General features: G+C 55.5%; 1 protein-coding gene across 3 annotated transcripts in view; it reads right to left on the bottom strand.

Annotated features, from left to right (window-relative positions):
• PSTPIP1 (proline-serine-threonine phosphatase interacting protein 1) overlaps positions 1 to 15,321 on the bottom strand; it is a 42,378-nt gene that overhangs the window by 10,139 nt on the left and 16,918 nt on the right. For 2 of the 3 annotated variants that reach the window (XM_081549547.1, XM_081549546.1), the window contains exons 2-3: positions 8,458 to 8,558; positions 8,047 to 8,121 (exon numbers count right to left, since the gene is read on the bottom strand). In XM_081549547.1, the coding sequence (XP_081405673.1) occupies positions 8,047 to 8,121; positions 8,458 to 8,558 (176 nt within the window). Of the gene's footprint in view, positions 1 to 236; positions 395 to 8,046; positions 8,122 to 8,457; positions 8,559 to 15,321 lie in introns of those variants that run through there. The other variant, XM_081549548.1, reaches the window with a different exon arrangement.

Consider the following 15,321-nt stretch of genomic DNA (forward strand, 5'->3'; position numbering starts at 1 on the left):
AGGTAACAGTCTGAAGCAGACATGCAGGAGCTGCCCACTCCTGGGAGGACACCAAGGAGGAAGCAAAGGGAAGGAGCTGGGTAAGCATGCAAGGTGTGGAGGGTGATGCCCGAGGGTAGAGTTGCCAGGTGGCGTAAATAAAAATACAGGACACCCAGTTAAGTTCAAATTTCAGATAGACAACAAAAGCTTTTTGAATATAAACATGGCCCATGTAATATTTAGAACATACTTACATTTTAAAAATATTTGTTCTCTGAAGCTTAAAAGGAAAGGAAAGTCGCTCAGTCGTGTCCGACTCTTTGCGACCCCGTGGACTGTAGCCTGCCAGGCTCCTCTGTCCATGGGATTCTCCAGGCAAGAATACTGGAGTGGTTTGCCATTTCCTTCTCCAGGGGATCTTCCCGACCCAGGGATCGAACCCAGGTCTCCCGCATTGGAGGCAGACGCTTTAACCTCTGAGCCACCAAGGAAGTCCCTCTGAAGCTTAATGGGACAGTCTATATTTTATCTGGCAGTCCTGCCAAGGGTGCTGTCACCCAGAGCGACGAACAGAGGTGAGGTCTGAATTGGAGCTCACTCAGGACCCAGTCCTGTCTGCTACTGATAGGTAAGGGGCACCTTGGTCAGAACAGGACTGATGGAAAAGTGCCTCTCCCAACGCATCCGCTCTCCAGCAGGGGCCTCTCTGAGGGGCAAGCTCCCCCTCCTGGCAGAGGAGGGAGGTGACTTGGAATCCCAGGTAACGAACCTGGCTAGAGCTTCCTGCCCTCGACTCCCACGTGCATTAGAAGCAGACCTTGGAGCCAGATGCCTGGGTTCATTCCAAGCTGTGCCACACACTCTGTATGACCTTAGACAAATGGCCTAGCCTCTCTATGCCTCAGTTTTCCCTTCTGTAAAATGGGGATAATGATATTACAAGCAAAATGGTTGTGAGGATTAAATGAATTTATATGTCTAAAGGTCTCTTAAGACCTCGTGCAAAGTAGATGTTTTGCAAGGGTTGCTGTCATTGTGCTACTCTCCCCTGAGCCCACATCTGCATACATTGACCAGTCTTGGGGGTCCCCCAGGCCTCTGAACCTGACCTGAACTGTACCTCCCAAATGCCCCACCTAAGAGCCTACCACACACCCCCCTCTTATCAGAAATGCCCATTGAGTTCGTCTTCATGTTGGAGACCTCCCCTTGAAGTAGCCCCCACAGATTGGGCTCCCTTCCTGTCACCCCCTACAGCCCTGTGGGCTGATGGGTGCCAAGTCTCCAAGTGCACAGAGACGGTGTGTGGAGGTTGCAGACTGGCTCTGAAGTGAGGCTTGTCTACTCTCAAGGGTAAAATTCTCTGCCTCTGACTATGGCTCCTTACCAAAGGAGGCAAAAATACGCTGCCGCTCCTTGCTCAGCAGGCCACCTGAGGAGCCACAGCCAGTGAGGCTGATGGTGGCTCAGAGGGTAAAGAGTCTGCCTGCAATTCAGGAGACCTGGGCTCTATCTCTGGGTCAGGAAGATCCCCTGGAGAAGAGAATGGCAACTCACTCCAGTATTCTTGCCTGGAGAATTCCATGGACAGAAGAGACTGACAGGTCCATGGGGTCACAAAGAGTCAGACGTGACTGAGTGACACACACAAACGCGCCGCGCACGCGCGCACACACAGACACACGCGTGCGCGCCAAAGCTTGCCAAGTGAGGCGTCCTGTCACTGGCTGTATCCCTGTGCAGAGCAGCGTTCCTGCCCCCTGGTGGCCATATGACCACATGCCACCCAGCGATACAGCCCTGCCCAACGGCCTGCGTGCCTGTGAGCGTGCGTGCTATGTCGCTTCAGTCGTATATGACTCTTTTCAACCCTATGGACTGTAGCCCGCCAGTCTCCTCTGTCCACGGGATTCTCCAGGCAAGAATCCTGGACTGGATTGCCATGCCCTCCTCCACAGGATCTTCCAGGATCAAATTGCAATTCACTTCCTGGATCAAACTCGCGTTCTCTTTCGTCTCCTGCATTAACAGGCGGGTTCTTTACCACTAGCACATGTGAAGACTTCACCCGCCAGCATCTCCTCACCATCCTTGCAAGGCAGGCTTCACAAGGGGCTCCCTCCTCCCGTGGGGACACTTAGGAAACTGGCCATTACAGCAGCAGCATCACCTGGGAGTTCCTTAGAAGCACAGCTTCTCGGGCTCCACTGCTGTCCTCTGGGAGCCGAAGCTCAGAGGTAGGGCCCAGCACACTGTTTCAACAAGCCTCCAGGTGCTGCTGATGTACATTCCAATGCTGGCCTCATTATTTAACACTCACAACTCTGCCAGGCAGGGAGGGCACCATCATTAGCCCCATTTCACAGATGAGAAAAACAAAGATCAGAGAGGTGAAGAAACTGACCGTGGCTGCACAACTGGCAAGAGGTGTAACCTTCTGCTTCTTCCAAAGGAAGGGGTAATGGCATGGTGACCCCACCTGCCTTGGTAGGGGGTGGAGAGGTCATGACTCTGACAGAACTTATACTTTGCCAGCAGTTACAGCTCCTTCTCGCACACTCATCTCCTGCCTCAGTCTCCCCATTTATGGTTAGAACCTCTCTAGGCCCAGCACAGCCACCTCTCTACACCCCATCCCTCACCCCCAACATGACTACATCCTGCCCAGACCCCTCCCAGAGGCCAGGGACTGCAACCTACTAGTCCTCACCTCCCTTTGGACTTCATATCTCACAGACACCTCAGAGTGTCCAAAACTGGGCTCTGCACCCTACAAACCTGCTCCTCCTACAGGGCTCCCTTCTCAGCAAAGGTACCACCACCCACCAGGTCATGCACACCTCCCCCTACATTACCTTCTTTCATTCACCTCCCAAATCTATCCATCCACCTCTCACTGCCACCACCCTAGTCCCTGCCCCATCACCTCCATCCCTCCAACTTCACTTCTCATCTCTTATCCTTTTTCTTTGCCCACAGTCATTTGGCCACTCAGCAGTTGCTCATATATACCATGTTCCCTCTTGCCCCAGGGCCTTTGCACATGCTAATTCCCTATGTACAGCATCTTTGCCTGGCTCTCCCTTCTGTCTCTTCTGAGCACTTGTTTCTATTGTCATCTTAGGTTGATACATTATCTATCACTGCACTGAAATAAGAGCCTATTGAACAGGGGTAACGCTTGGTTCTCCTCCCCCATTGTCCCCAGGATCACAGCCCAGTACATTAAACTCAAGACTCGATAAACCCCAAGGCCTTTCTCAACTCCAAACCACTCAGGGAAATCATCAAGATTTCCCAGAGACTTTCGAACTGTGGTGCTGAAGAAGACTCTTGAGAGTCCATTGTTCTGCAAGGAAATCAACCCTGAACATTCATTGGAAGGACTGATGCCGAAGATCCAATACTTTGGCCACCTGATGCAAAGAGATGACTCATTAGAAAAGACCCTGATGCTGGGAAAGATTGAGGGCAGTAGGAGAAGGGGACGACAGAGGATGAGATGGTTGGATGGCATCACTGCTTCAGTGGACATGAGCTTGAGCAAACTCCGGGAGATGGTGAAGGACAGGGATGCCTGGTGTGCTGCGGGCCACGGGGTCACAAAGAGTCGAACACGACTGAGCAACTGAACAACAACAACTGCTCTACTGTGTCTCCACCACGTGTCAGGGATGGAAACCCCTTGCAGGCCTCTGCCCTCTGTTGTCAGTCCCCACTGTCCTCCTATGTAACTCATCCCATTGCCCTTTCCAACCTGGCTCTCAGGACACTCAGCCTAGAATTCTGTTTCAGACAGTTTGCATTTCCAGTGTAAGCATCTCCTTCTGTACTACCATGTGACCCACACCATCTCACGACCCCTGCTTTGCCATCCTCACCCCTGCCCCCCTGCCTGCCACGAGGCTCCTGCCTCCCAGCTCCCAGGAGAGGGCTCCTCTCACTGCCCCACACCCCTGCTGGAGGCTGGGCCGGAGTGAGCTGACCTCCTTAGAGGAGGAGGAGCCCTGATAAGAACAGGGGCCCCCCTCTCTCACTGCAGTATCTTCAGTGATACCTTCATTCTCTGAGCTCAGAGGAAGACAGATGATGGAAAAAAAAAAAACAAAAGCCTCTGACAGGAAAACAGTGTCTCAGGCTTGACAACTGGGGGTGAAGCAGGGACGTGAACATTTAAGGATTCAAGTGGGGGCCATCCTTGCTCACAGGTACTATTGGGTTGGCCAAAAAATTCAGTTGGGTATTTCATAACATGGAAAAACCCAAAAGAAATTTTTGGCCAACCCAATACAAAGGGACTCACAGAAAACCGACCCCAACCCTGCCGCGATTCCCCTTCATTTCCTGAACCCCTGTGCAGCTTCCACGGCTTGTGTGGCACTCAGCACCCTAGCTGGGGCAGGATGAGCAAGAAGGGGAGATGACAGCTTTCTGGGGGAGATGGTATTTCAGGGAGAATTCACAGGGGAGATATGAGGGCATCAGACAGAGCAAAGGCCCCAAGGTTGGAAGGAGAGTCAAGGTGAGCTTTCTGCAGGGTTGGATGTGTGGTTTAGGTAATACTGATAAGCCTCCTGCACCCACCTAGTGCTTCTTTAAAATGCATTGAAAGAGCTTGTGGGGATTGCCTGAGCTGGGGACCAGGTCTTATTTGTGTGTCCCACATTGCCACTGCCCAGCAGATGCTTGCTGTGTTCATGTGTGAATGAGGTGAGCACTAAAATCACCTAAAGGCCAGAATAACCTCGTCTCAATGTATGTGGCTGAGTCTCAGACCCTCTGGCCAGTCTGAGGTCAGGGGATGACGCAGAAATGCTCTGTCTTCAGGCGCCAGGGGTGGGGGAGTCTGGACAGCTCCCCCCTCTCAGCTCTCACTGGGCTATTTCTGGGGTCACGGAAGCCCTTGGCTTTGGTCCTCCTCCTCCACCCCATTCAGTCTGTGCACCCTCAGCCCCCTCCACTCGTCCTCTCAGGGGCTGAGAATGAGCATCCCATGGGAGACAGGGGGCTTGGCCATGAGGAGGCACGGGGCTCCCCCCTCCCTGAGTGGCGGATAGGCCCTGGAGGATGAGCTTCCAGCCCCCACATAGAATAGCCAAGCCAGCTTTGCCAGGTGCCAACCTCACACACAAGCTCACAAGTCTCCGTGGCAACAAGGAAGCGACCCATGTTGTCATGGTTGCCACTCACCCTACGCACAGAGAGCCCCTCCAGGTTGGTGTAGAACAGGGTGACCTGGTCTAAGCCAAAAAACTGACAGGCAGGCAAGGCCAGAGTGTCTGGGAGAGCTTCCTGGAGGAGGTAGGGCATGAGAAGGCCCTGGAGGAAGGTTCTGATGCAAAAGACCAGGGATGAGAGTGAGGTCACCCCCAGTGGGCTAGACCCCAGATTCAGGACAGTGGGGCCATTTATTTTACTTTAAAACCTTTGAGTCTCCATACCCCCAACACAGCTTGGGGCATGGCACACACTTAGATGGATGATGGATGCTTGACCCATAGTTAAAGAAAGCAATGACTTCATGGTCTCACCAACCTTAGGACATACCTCATGGACCAACACTTATTAAGCACCCACACTGCATCGTCAGCTGAGCTGGGAGCTGCAAGGGGCAGGGCCCTAAGGGAAGCAGCAGGTGGGCTGGGATAGTTCAACCCCTGCCTCCTGCTTCTCTGGCTCTAAATGTGCCCTGAGAAACCTCCAGCTTTTGTCCACGGCCCTCCCCCAGGAGGTGCCCTCCCCCAGGAGGTGCCCTCCGCTCTGACCTCTCCTCTGGCTGCTCCAGCTCACTGGGGAACTCGGGACAGGGCTGGTTCTCACACGCACTGCTCCCAGCCTGCTCTGGAACCTATGCGGCGGGGCGGTGAGGCCCCTGTGGGTTTTGTTTCTGCCTCTCCTACTGCTGGGGAGGCTGAGCCCTGGGGTCTGGCCCTGCCAGCCCACGCTCTAGCTCTTAAGTGGTAGGTAGCAAGGTGGACCCTGACTCTGAGCTCCCGGCCCTGGCCTGGGGCTCCACCCTGGTGCTCTCACCTCAGAGGGAGGCTCTCTCTCCAGGGACCCCACCCTCCAGCTCTCTGGGCCAGAGAAGGGCTGGGCCTCAGAGTAAATGGTCTAGCTGGGCCAGGCAGTCTCCTCAGCCCTAAACTAAGCCACGCGACCCCAATTTATGACTCATGGAGGGGCCCATGAGATCGTAATGACCAATGACCCTTGATGTTTCTCAAGCATCACCGTGGCTTAGGACTCTCTGCTTGACATTGTGACTGCCCGGAGGAACTCATGAGTGTGACTTTTCACAGCTGAGGATGTAGGACCCAGAGTGGGGGAGTGACCTCTCCAGGGTCACACACCATTTAGGGTAGGGCAGACCCTGTTCCACTCGGCCTCCTACAACCACATAAGGAATCAGGGCCACCCAGAGCTTCGCCCTGGCCCCTTCATTGTTCTAAAGATAGGGCCAGATACTGTGCACCTCTCCACCCTTCTCACTGCCCACCCGGCTCCATTTCCACTTTATTCTCTTCATTGGTGGTTTCTCCTTCCCTGTTTTAAGTCCCCTGTGACTCACAGCCCCCTGAGTGTGCCTCACACTTTCTGCCTCCAGCCTGACCTCCCACTGTGGCCCTGCCTGGAGCACCCCCTCCACATCCCCCAGGAAGGCTTGTCTCTTGCTGGGAAAGTTCTCCTTTTCCAGCAACGCTGGGAGGTCAGGAGGGGGGTGGGGACTCCTGGATCATGCTCCCTTGATTCCACCCCTGCCTGGGAATACAAAGAAGGTCCCCGTTCATTTTCCTTACTGTGTCCTGATAAGGAACGCCCTCCTCTGTACCCAGCCTGTACTCAGCCTCAGTCCTGCCATTTTTATCTGCTCAACAGTCCACTGGAGCAGACAGATAAAAACCAAACTCAGAGAGGTTAAGTGACTTGCCCACAGTCACACAGCTCATAAAGGCCAAGTGAGGATTAGAGCGCCTACATTCCTACTCCTGGCGCTGCGTTCACACTTTCTGGTCCAAGGCATGACCCTTGGCATTGAGCATCCATATCTCCTGGCTCATATCATTCTTCAACCTTCCTCTAGCCCTCCCTGCATCTTCTCTGGCTCCAGGTTGGAAGCAGGGTCACCTGTGTCTTTAGGAGACCTGGAGAGTGTTGTTTATTCATCTCAAATGAGGGGACTGGGTTCCAGGCTTTGCAGCTGACAAGCTCTGGGGCCATTTTCCTTGAGCAGAGCCAGACCCCCATGGGGAACGGGGGCAGGGGTGCAGGCAGGGGTTGCTATGGCAACTGCAGGCTGGGTCAGGTCTCTGGGCTCCTGGGTAGGAGGAGGAGGACTCAGTTGAGCCCTTCCAGGACTCGGAGTCCTATCTGTCCCTTGGCCTGACTCAGTCCTCACCCAGCAGGGAGAGTCCACCCTTCCTCGCCACTGCTAGAACGTTCTCCTTCGCTGCCCTCAAATTGAAACTCTCTCTGCACCTGCGTCCCTCTCACAGTCTGCAGGCAGAGGCGCTGGCCTGGGGGCTTCCCAGCAGCAACTGCCCTCCTAGCCAGGCCCGGGCAGCCCTGGACGCACCTCACCCTCTGAGGAAGGCTGCACTGTCATCCCCTCACTGAGGAGAAAATGGAAACATCGAGTATCAGTGACCAACCCCCCCCTTCAAGGTCACACGGCCAACAGGTGAGGAGCTGGCACCCCCACCGCTGGGCCACACGTCCCCCCTGGAAGCCCGAGCTGAGCCAATGCTGCAGGGGGTGCGGCAGCCAGTGGGGTCCTGTCACCCCTCGCCGGGGCTCTCAGGACTTGGATGGAGACCCCCAGGGAGCGTGGACTGTGCCTCTTGCCCAGGGAGTCTCCTGGGTGCTCAGACTGTAGGCTTTTCTCCCCCACAAAGAACCTGACCTTGTCCAGAGTGCCCAGCACCCAAGAAGGCTGCCCGCCAGCCACCCTGCCCCGGGAGCCACTCAGACCCTTGCTGGCCCTCCCCATCCAGCCCACCCCGGGAAGCCCTGAACCCTGTCGGAAGGCCCAGAAAGTGCCTGGGGAAGCAGGCAGGGCGCCCTTACTTGATCTCCGTCTGGCCGCCTGCCTTGCGGGCGATCTGCACCAGCTCCTTTCCGTACCGCTCCTCCGCCTGGGCCCTGCAACGACAACCCCCAGGCAATGGTCTTGTCCACAGCTGCCACCTGAGGCTCACCCTCAGACGGGTGCATCCGGGCGGCAGGGTCTGCCCATGCAAAACTCTGGCCCTGCGGACACCTCCTTGAAACAGTTAAGCCTCCGGCCCTTCCTCTAAATAAACATTGGCTAAATTCAAGCACGTCTGATGGGACATCAGATTATTTGCCCACTTGGGGAAAGGCCCAGGCTGGGCAAAACAGGGGAATCACACTCCTGACTTCTTAGGGCGGGGGTGCCCTGCCAGCAGCCAGGCTGGCCTGGGGGCTCGGCCACCTCCCTCCCCTCCCAGCGCTCACCTCTGTCTCAGCAGCTCCTCCACGTCCTTGCACATCTTCCTGCCATCCAGCAGCCGCTGCAGCAACACCTCGTAGCCCGTGTGGGCGGTGAAGTCCCTGCACTGGGACACAGGACAGAGGGGCGCGTGAGGGCCACCACTGGGGAACCCTGTGTGCAGCCTGGCGAGGACCCCACTGACCGCCTCCGGGACCTGGCTTCACTGTCAGCCTCCATCTCCCCTATCTGAGGATAAGTTCTTGGGGTTCAGCACGTGGCTGCACACAGAGGGTCTCCCCCAACCCGTCTGTGGAGGCATCAGGTGGAGGTGAGCCCTGCAGGGATCAGAGCTCACAGTCAGGATGCTCTAACCTAAGACGGCCTGGGGAAGGGCCCCCACCACAAGGCCCCATGATGACAGCCTTAGGGGGTGCCTGGCACCGTTCACCCCTGTCGCCTTCTCAAGAACCCTCTTATCTCAGGTGCCCAAGTGAGAAAACTGAGGCACAGATGGGTGAGGTGTACCCAGGGTGACGCAGCCTGAAAGCGGCAGGCCTGGCATCGAACCCAGGCTGTCGGGCTCAGGCCCACACCCTTCAGTCCTACCCTTTACAGCCTCTGCAAAGAACAGCAATTGCTGTTCCCTGACAATCCACTGTGTGCCGGACGCCACGCCGGGCTCACCCCGTGGGCTCAGGGGATCCTCCTGCACCCATTGGGTTGGGTGAACGTCGAGGGTCAGGATCCAGCTCTCACAGTGTTGAGAGCAGGGCTTCTGTGCCTCTCAGCCTGGCTCCCATCCATTTTTTTTTCCTATCCATTCTTGAGGAAGGACCCCAACCCACCAGGGTGCTCCGCCAGGCAACTGGGGCCAGCCCTGAGAGGCTGTTTTCTTTTCCATTTCCACAGACCATCCCCCATCACGAGCCTCGGAGGTGGGAGGAAGGGAGCCCCCACTTCCCTGATGCACACTCCACAGCCCCGTCTCAGAGCTTAGTGAATCAGCAGGTCTTTCCCAAAGCCGCACACAATTGAGTCAAGAGCTGGCCATGCTGCCCCATGCCTCCCCTCAAATGCTGTGTTGTGGGTGGGTGGGGAGAGGGGGGGAGAAGTCTAAATCAAGGAGAGCTTCCTTCAGGAAGAGGTATTTGAGCCGGGTTCTGGGCTTCCCAGGTGGCGCTACTGGTAAAGAACCCACCTGCCAGTGCAGGAGACATAAGAGACATGAGTTCAATCCCTGGGTTGGGAAGATCCCCTGGAGGAAGAAATGGCAACCGACTCCAGTATTCTTGCCTGGAGGATCCCAGGGACAGAAGAGCCTGGCAGGCTAGAGCCCATGGGGTTGCAAAGAGTCGGACATGACTGAAGCCACTTAGCACGCACTGGGAAGAGAAGGTGTTGTTTTTCAAGGTCTAAGGAGAATCGGACGCAGTAGAGAAAGGCAGAGAGGCCACAAATTGTACCAGCTGGCCCCATGCCGGGCCCAGCCCACCTCAGTCAACTCAGAACGGTGGAATCTGCCAGCCCACAGGATGGTTAGGATCCCAAGCGCATGCCTCCTCCATAAGCAGCCCTAGAAGTTCTCAAGACCAGGCTCAGCTGCCCACACACTGACAAGCAGCGGGCCTGGGTCTTGGCTGGCTACTCAGGGCCCCAGGCAGAGTGGTCATCACCCAATCCCCACAGGCCTGCCTGCCCCAGAGTCTAGGCTGGTGTGCCTGCCCCAGGCCCCATTTCTGTAGCTTTCGTGGGCCACTTGCTACTAACCAGGCAGCAGACCACAGCTTCCTGCCCCAGCCTCCCCCCCTGCCCCTCCGGACCCCCAGGACAAAAGCCAGTGGTGGCCAGGGAGGAAGATGGGTTCTTTCTGCTCCTTCCCTGCCCCTGCCCTCTCGCCCTGAGGGGTCACTCTGAGCTGGACACCACAGACCACCAGAACTAGGAAGCATCTTGTCCAGTGCCCCTCAATCCTTGGGGAAACTGAGGCCTAGAGAAGGGGGAGATGCGCCTGAGGTCCCATTAGGCAGAGCGGGACGAGGACTTGGACTTGAGACCCTGTTGTTACCCCACCATGCCTCTCGGGGAGGGGAGGGCTGACCGAGCCCAGCCCCACAGCAGACGCTCTGTTCTTTCCTCCCAGCCCCACACCCAGCCCCCACTCCCCAGAGGAACCCCACAGTGGAATTCCAATCACAGAGACCCCCAGAGTGGAAAGAGAAGCAAAACCAAACCTACATTGGCCATTCTGGAGGAGGAGGCAGGCAGAGGGCCCCTGCAGGCGGGGTCCTCGGAGCTCAAGTCCCCAGAGTTCTGCAGGCTCTAGAATCTGGCCCAGCCCTGACTCAGAGCAGGTGGGGCCTTGGCCGGGTGAGCCACCGTCACCAGTGAGTAGGTTGCTCCAAGGAAGTGCCGGACTCCCTGGGGGCTGTCCCCGGCTGGCCTGCACCCCCTCCGCCACACCACCTCAGCCGCCTCCTCCAGGGCTTCTGACTCAGGGCTCAGAGAGAGGCAGAGTGGGGCTCAGGAAGCTGCTGAGGAAACGAACTAGCTAATCATTCAATCAGTTAATCGATCAGTCCTGCAGGCTCACCGCCCTCCAGGGGCCCACCCTGGCCTTTCCTCCCGGCACTTAACTAGCCACAGCCCGCAGGTATCCTGGGTTCCCTCTCAACCCCTTGTTTACAGGCTCAGGCGGACATTTCCACGGTGTGGAAGCTATGAGAAGGCAGGGCCTCCCAACTCCGTGTGTCCCCCTGCAGCCTCTGTCCCCTGAGACCTGCCTGTGGCCTTGCCCTCGGTGAAACAGCCGTTTATGGAGTCCACCAGCCACACACAATACCAGGAATATCACAGCTGTCTTCTTATTGAAAAATGCCACACACCCAGGGAGTTAAGGATGGTGATGAGGAGGAAAAGAGGGTAAGTGACTGCCCAAGTTTCCTCAGCTGGTAAAGATCAGAATCTAGGATATGAACGCAGGTCAGCTTGTCCCCAGGCTTCCCAGGTGACACTAGTGGTAAAGAACCCACCTGCCAATGCAGGAGACATGAGAGACGCAGGTTGATCCCTGGGTTGGGAAGATCCCCTGGAGGAGGGCATGGCTATCCCCTCCAGTGTTCTTGCCTGGAGAAACCCATGGGCAAAGGAGCCTGGCGGGCTGACGGTCCATAGGGTCTCAAAGAGTTGGACACGACCTAAGTGACTGAGCACACACACAGTTTGTCCCCCAACCTACATCAGACATTCAGTTCAGTTCAGACATTGATAGTCCAGCAACTCTGTTACATTTTGAAACATCAAAACAAAAAACAAAAAAAACTTTTGAAGATGATTACTCAGACTCCTTCTGCCTCAAACCAAAGCCGTGTTTCTCCTCAAACCAAAGCCGTGTTTCCGTCTGTCATTCAGTTACCATGGATTCTCGGAAGCCAGCTCCCTGCCCAGGCTGGGTCAGAGGAACGCTGCCCTGGAGAAGGGCCGGCTGGCTCTGCAGACGTGAGCGGAGAGCCAGCAAACAGCCAGAGGCCTCACCCTCGCCATGTGGCACCTAGGGCGATCCACCCGAGGGCGGGGTGCCAGGTGGCAGACAGATGCAGCCCCCTCCTGGGGAGACTTCCCCCAAGCCGGATGTGGGACCCCAGGTCTTGCCATCCACGCTGTGTGGCCATTCTTGGCCTCCCTTGCCCCACACTGGTCAGATCGGGGCTACAGGAGAAGGTGTTCTGGGCTGCTCCGGCCAGAGGAAGAGTATTCCTGCCTTCACCTGAAGGTGGCATGCAAGAGGCCTGCGTGCTTGGGGCTCTGGTCTCTGCTCAGGGATAGCCCACCTGCTCCCTTGGCTGGATGGCCCTGGTTGTGAGCCACAGTCCAGGCCGGCAAGCCAGCCCCAGCCCTGCCATGTCCCCACTGCACAGGTACAGAGGGAGCCTTTGTACCCACTGCCACATCCTCCTTGTCCCACACGTACCATTCTTGGTGGCTGCATTGGCTGGGCCACAGAGACCAGAGCCCCAAGCAGGCCACTTCCCTTCTCAGGACTGGGTTTCCTCATCGAGGAAGTGCATGCAGAGGACAACCTCTCCTGGCCCCGGACAGCCCACCCCCCGAGGGCACAGCCTCCTCGGGGCAGACTGGCTGCTGAATTTAGGGAGGGGGCCCAGGCCTGGCCTGAGAGACTGGACAGAGTTTAGCAGACCGTATATGGGTTCACACCCTACCCTATTGTCCTGGGCTCTCTCAGCTTCTACTTCCTTCCCTGTAACAAGAGGCCTAATGGTTCCGTCCACCTACAGTTGACCTAAGACGCCAGTGAAACAATGTACACAGATGAGATGAGGAAACACAAGATCAGAGGTTGCCCTGAGCCGGAAACGGGGCTGAGGATTATTACCCCCATTTTACAGATGAGAAAAATGGAACCCAGAGAGGTTATCTAACCTGCTCAGAAGTCCTTGGGAAACAGCCAGGTTTTGAGCCTGGCTCTCCCAGGCCAGATCTCAGCTCATCCCCTCACCTCTCTGCAAAGCCCCGAACTCAGTGGGTGTTCAGCAAGAGTAGCTCCCCATGCCTTGCCCTGGCCCCACCCGGCTCTCACCAGCCCCTTCTGGCTGTCTCTCACCAGACAACCCAGCTGCTCAAGGCTGGAAAACACCGAGTTATCACTCTACTGAGTTATACACCCTCCCCCACCAGAGGGTCCATTTAAAAGGCTGCAGAAGCTTTTTCAAATGTTCCCTTACATGAAATTCCAGAATATAAAGTATCTCAGAGGAGAGCTAAGCCTCTCACCTTAGAGGGAGCGGCCTGGGATTTGGCCATAAGTCTGATCTGCCAGGAAGAAGCTGGGTAGTCTTGATGAAGCCCTTGTCCTTTCTGGGGCCGCCTGACTGTGTTATGGGTTTGGGGAGAGGAGGTGACCTTCAACTGTCCTTCCAGCCTGGAGGCTGCTGTGTGTCTGTTGGCTTTCGGAAACCATGGCAACCATGACTGCATCTTACCTGGAAATGTCTGATGTCAGGGGTGGGCTGGAGCTGCCCAAGGGGAGTCTGAGGGCATGTGAGGCCTGGAAGGGAGCGGTTGGGTACTGACACCCATACGTCTCCTGGGAACCAAGTGGAGGCCGGGAAGGTGGCTGGGAAGAGCCGCCTGTAAGTCTTGGCAGGTGAGAAATGCCTGGTAGCAAAGGAGGAGCCCTTGAAAAAAGCTGTGTGGAGTAGATGGCGGGGTACAGCTGGGAGAGATCAGACGTGGACAGCTGCAGGGAAGAGAGTGGGATAGCCAGGGGATGAGGTCACCAAAGGACCTGCGAAAGTAGCCAGGAGAGGAAGAGCTGACCTGTGGTCATCAGTCACCTGCTGCACCAGGGAAATAAAACCCTTCACCCCTTTAGATCTTCCGACCCCACATGCATGCCGTCTACAGAGACACAAGAAGCAGTAAGCACTGGGGGTGACAGAGACCGACCCTGCGCTCTGTGCCCATCATAGGCTTCCAATCACAGGCAAAGTGGGGGTAGACTGGGGAGCCTTCAAGTGAACAAGAAAGTGAGATTTTGATATGAGGTTGAACTGGAGGGAGTTAGACCTGAAAAGGACTGGACACACTCTAACACATGCCCAGGAGTGAGGAAGGGAGAGCTATCAGTGGCTTTGGAAGGTGGAAGGAAAAAATTAAAGTTTCCTGCTTTTGCCTTACCAAGTTCAGAGACCATTTTGTAAAATGCTTACCATTCTTGTCGGAAACCTTTCTAATGACTGACATGCTCTTGGGTTGCTAGGCTCTTTATATATTTTATCTAACTCTTTTTTAATCATCTTTTACTGGTGGAAGAAGAGACAGAACAAGGAAACTGGACTCACTTCTTTTAACTCAGGAAGCCTCAGAAGCCAAGGACAGCAATTTTGAATATGGTCATAGGCTGCATGGTACTCGGGTGACTTCACCCTCTAATTTCACTGCAGTTTAACAGAAGGGACTTCTGTGCCAACGCGCCTGCCATAGCTAGTTTACTAGCAACTAGTCCACTGTTGTGGAGAAGGCAATGGCAACTCACTACAGTACTCTTGCCTGGAAAATCCCATGGATGGAGGAGCCTGGTAGGCTGCAGTCCATGGGGTTGTGTAGAGTCGGACATGACTGAGCAACTTCACTTTCACTTTTCACTTTTGTGCATTGGAGAAGGAAATGGCAACCCACTCCAGTGTTCTTGCCTGGAGAATCCCAGGGACGGCGGAGCCTGGTGGGCTGCCGTCTATGGGGTCGCACAGAGTCGGAAACGACTGAAGCGACTTAGCAGCAGCAGCAGCAGTCCACTGTTGCTTGTCTGCTGTGGGCTGAGAAGCAAAATCATTGGGATTGTCAGAACACCTGAGGAAGTGAGCACTGACCTCTGGAGAAGGCAGAATGTGAGTCTGTTTGCCTCCTGGGTCCCAGTGTCCAGGGCAGTACAGCAATGCTCAGCAAATAAACTGGACAAAGGCTGAGGACATAGGGAGGCCCTCAAGTGGACGTGCCTTTATGACAGCTGGCTCCTGAGCCACCCCAAGGAGAAGACCAGACCATTTGTTTGCAATTCAACGACTAGTTACCCAGCACCTTTAAATAAGCCAGACAGACCCATCTCCTCTACTTCGTACAACATGTTACTATCCCCATTGTACAGATAAAGAAACTGAGTCTCAGAGAAGATAAGTCAATGAATAACAGCCAGGATCTTTCCACTGCCCCACAGCTAGTACCCCACAGTAGGTCTCGTCTCCACCATTATTGGTTGCTAAACTGAGAGAAGGCAAAGAACAGATACTCAGGTATGGCTTGGATGAATGGGTTTGATGGATGGATGAATGGGTAGATAGATGAATGAATTGGTGGATAGATGGATGGATAAA

Source organism: Giraffa tippelskirchi, chromosome 12, assembly GCF_054371585.1.
Source record: "Giraffa tippelskirchi isolate mGirTip1 chromosome 12, T2T-mGirTip1v1.2.pri, whole genome shotgun sequence".
Classification (NCBI taxonomy): domain Eukaryota; kingdom Metazoa; phylum Chordata; class Mammalia; order Artiodactyla; family Giraffidae; genus Giraffa; species Giraffa tippelskirchi.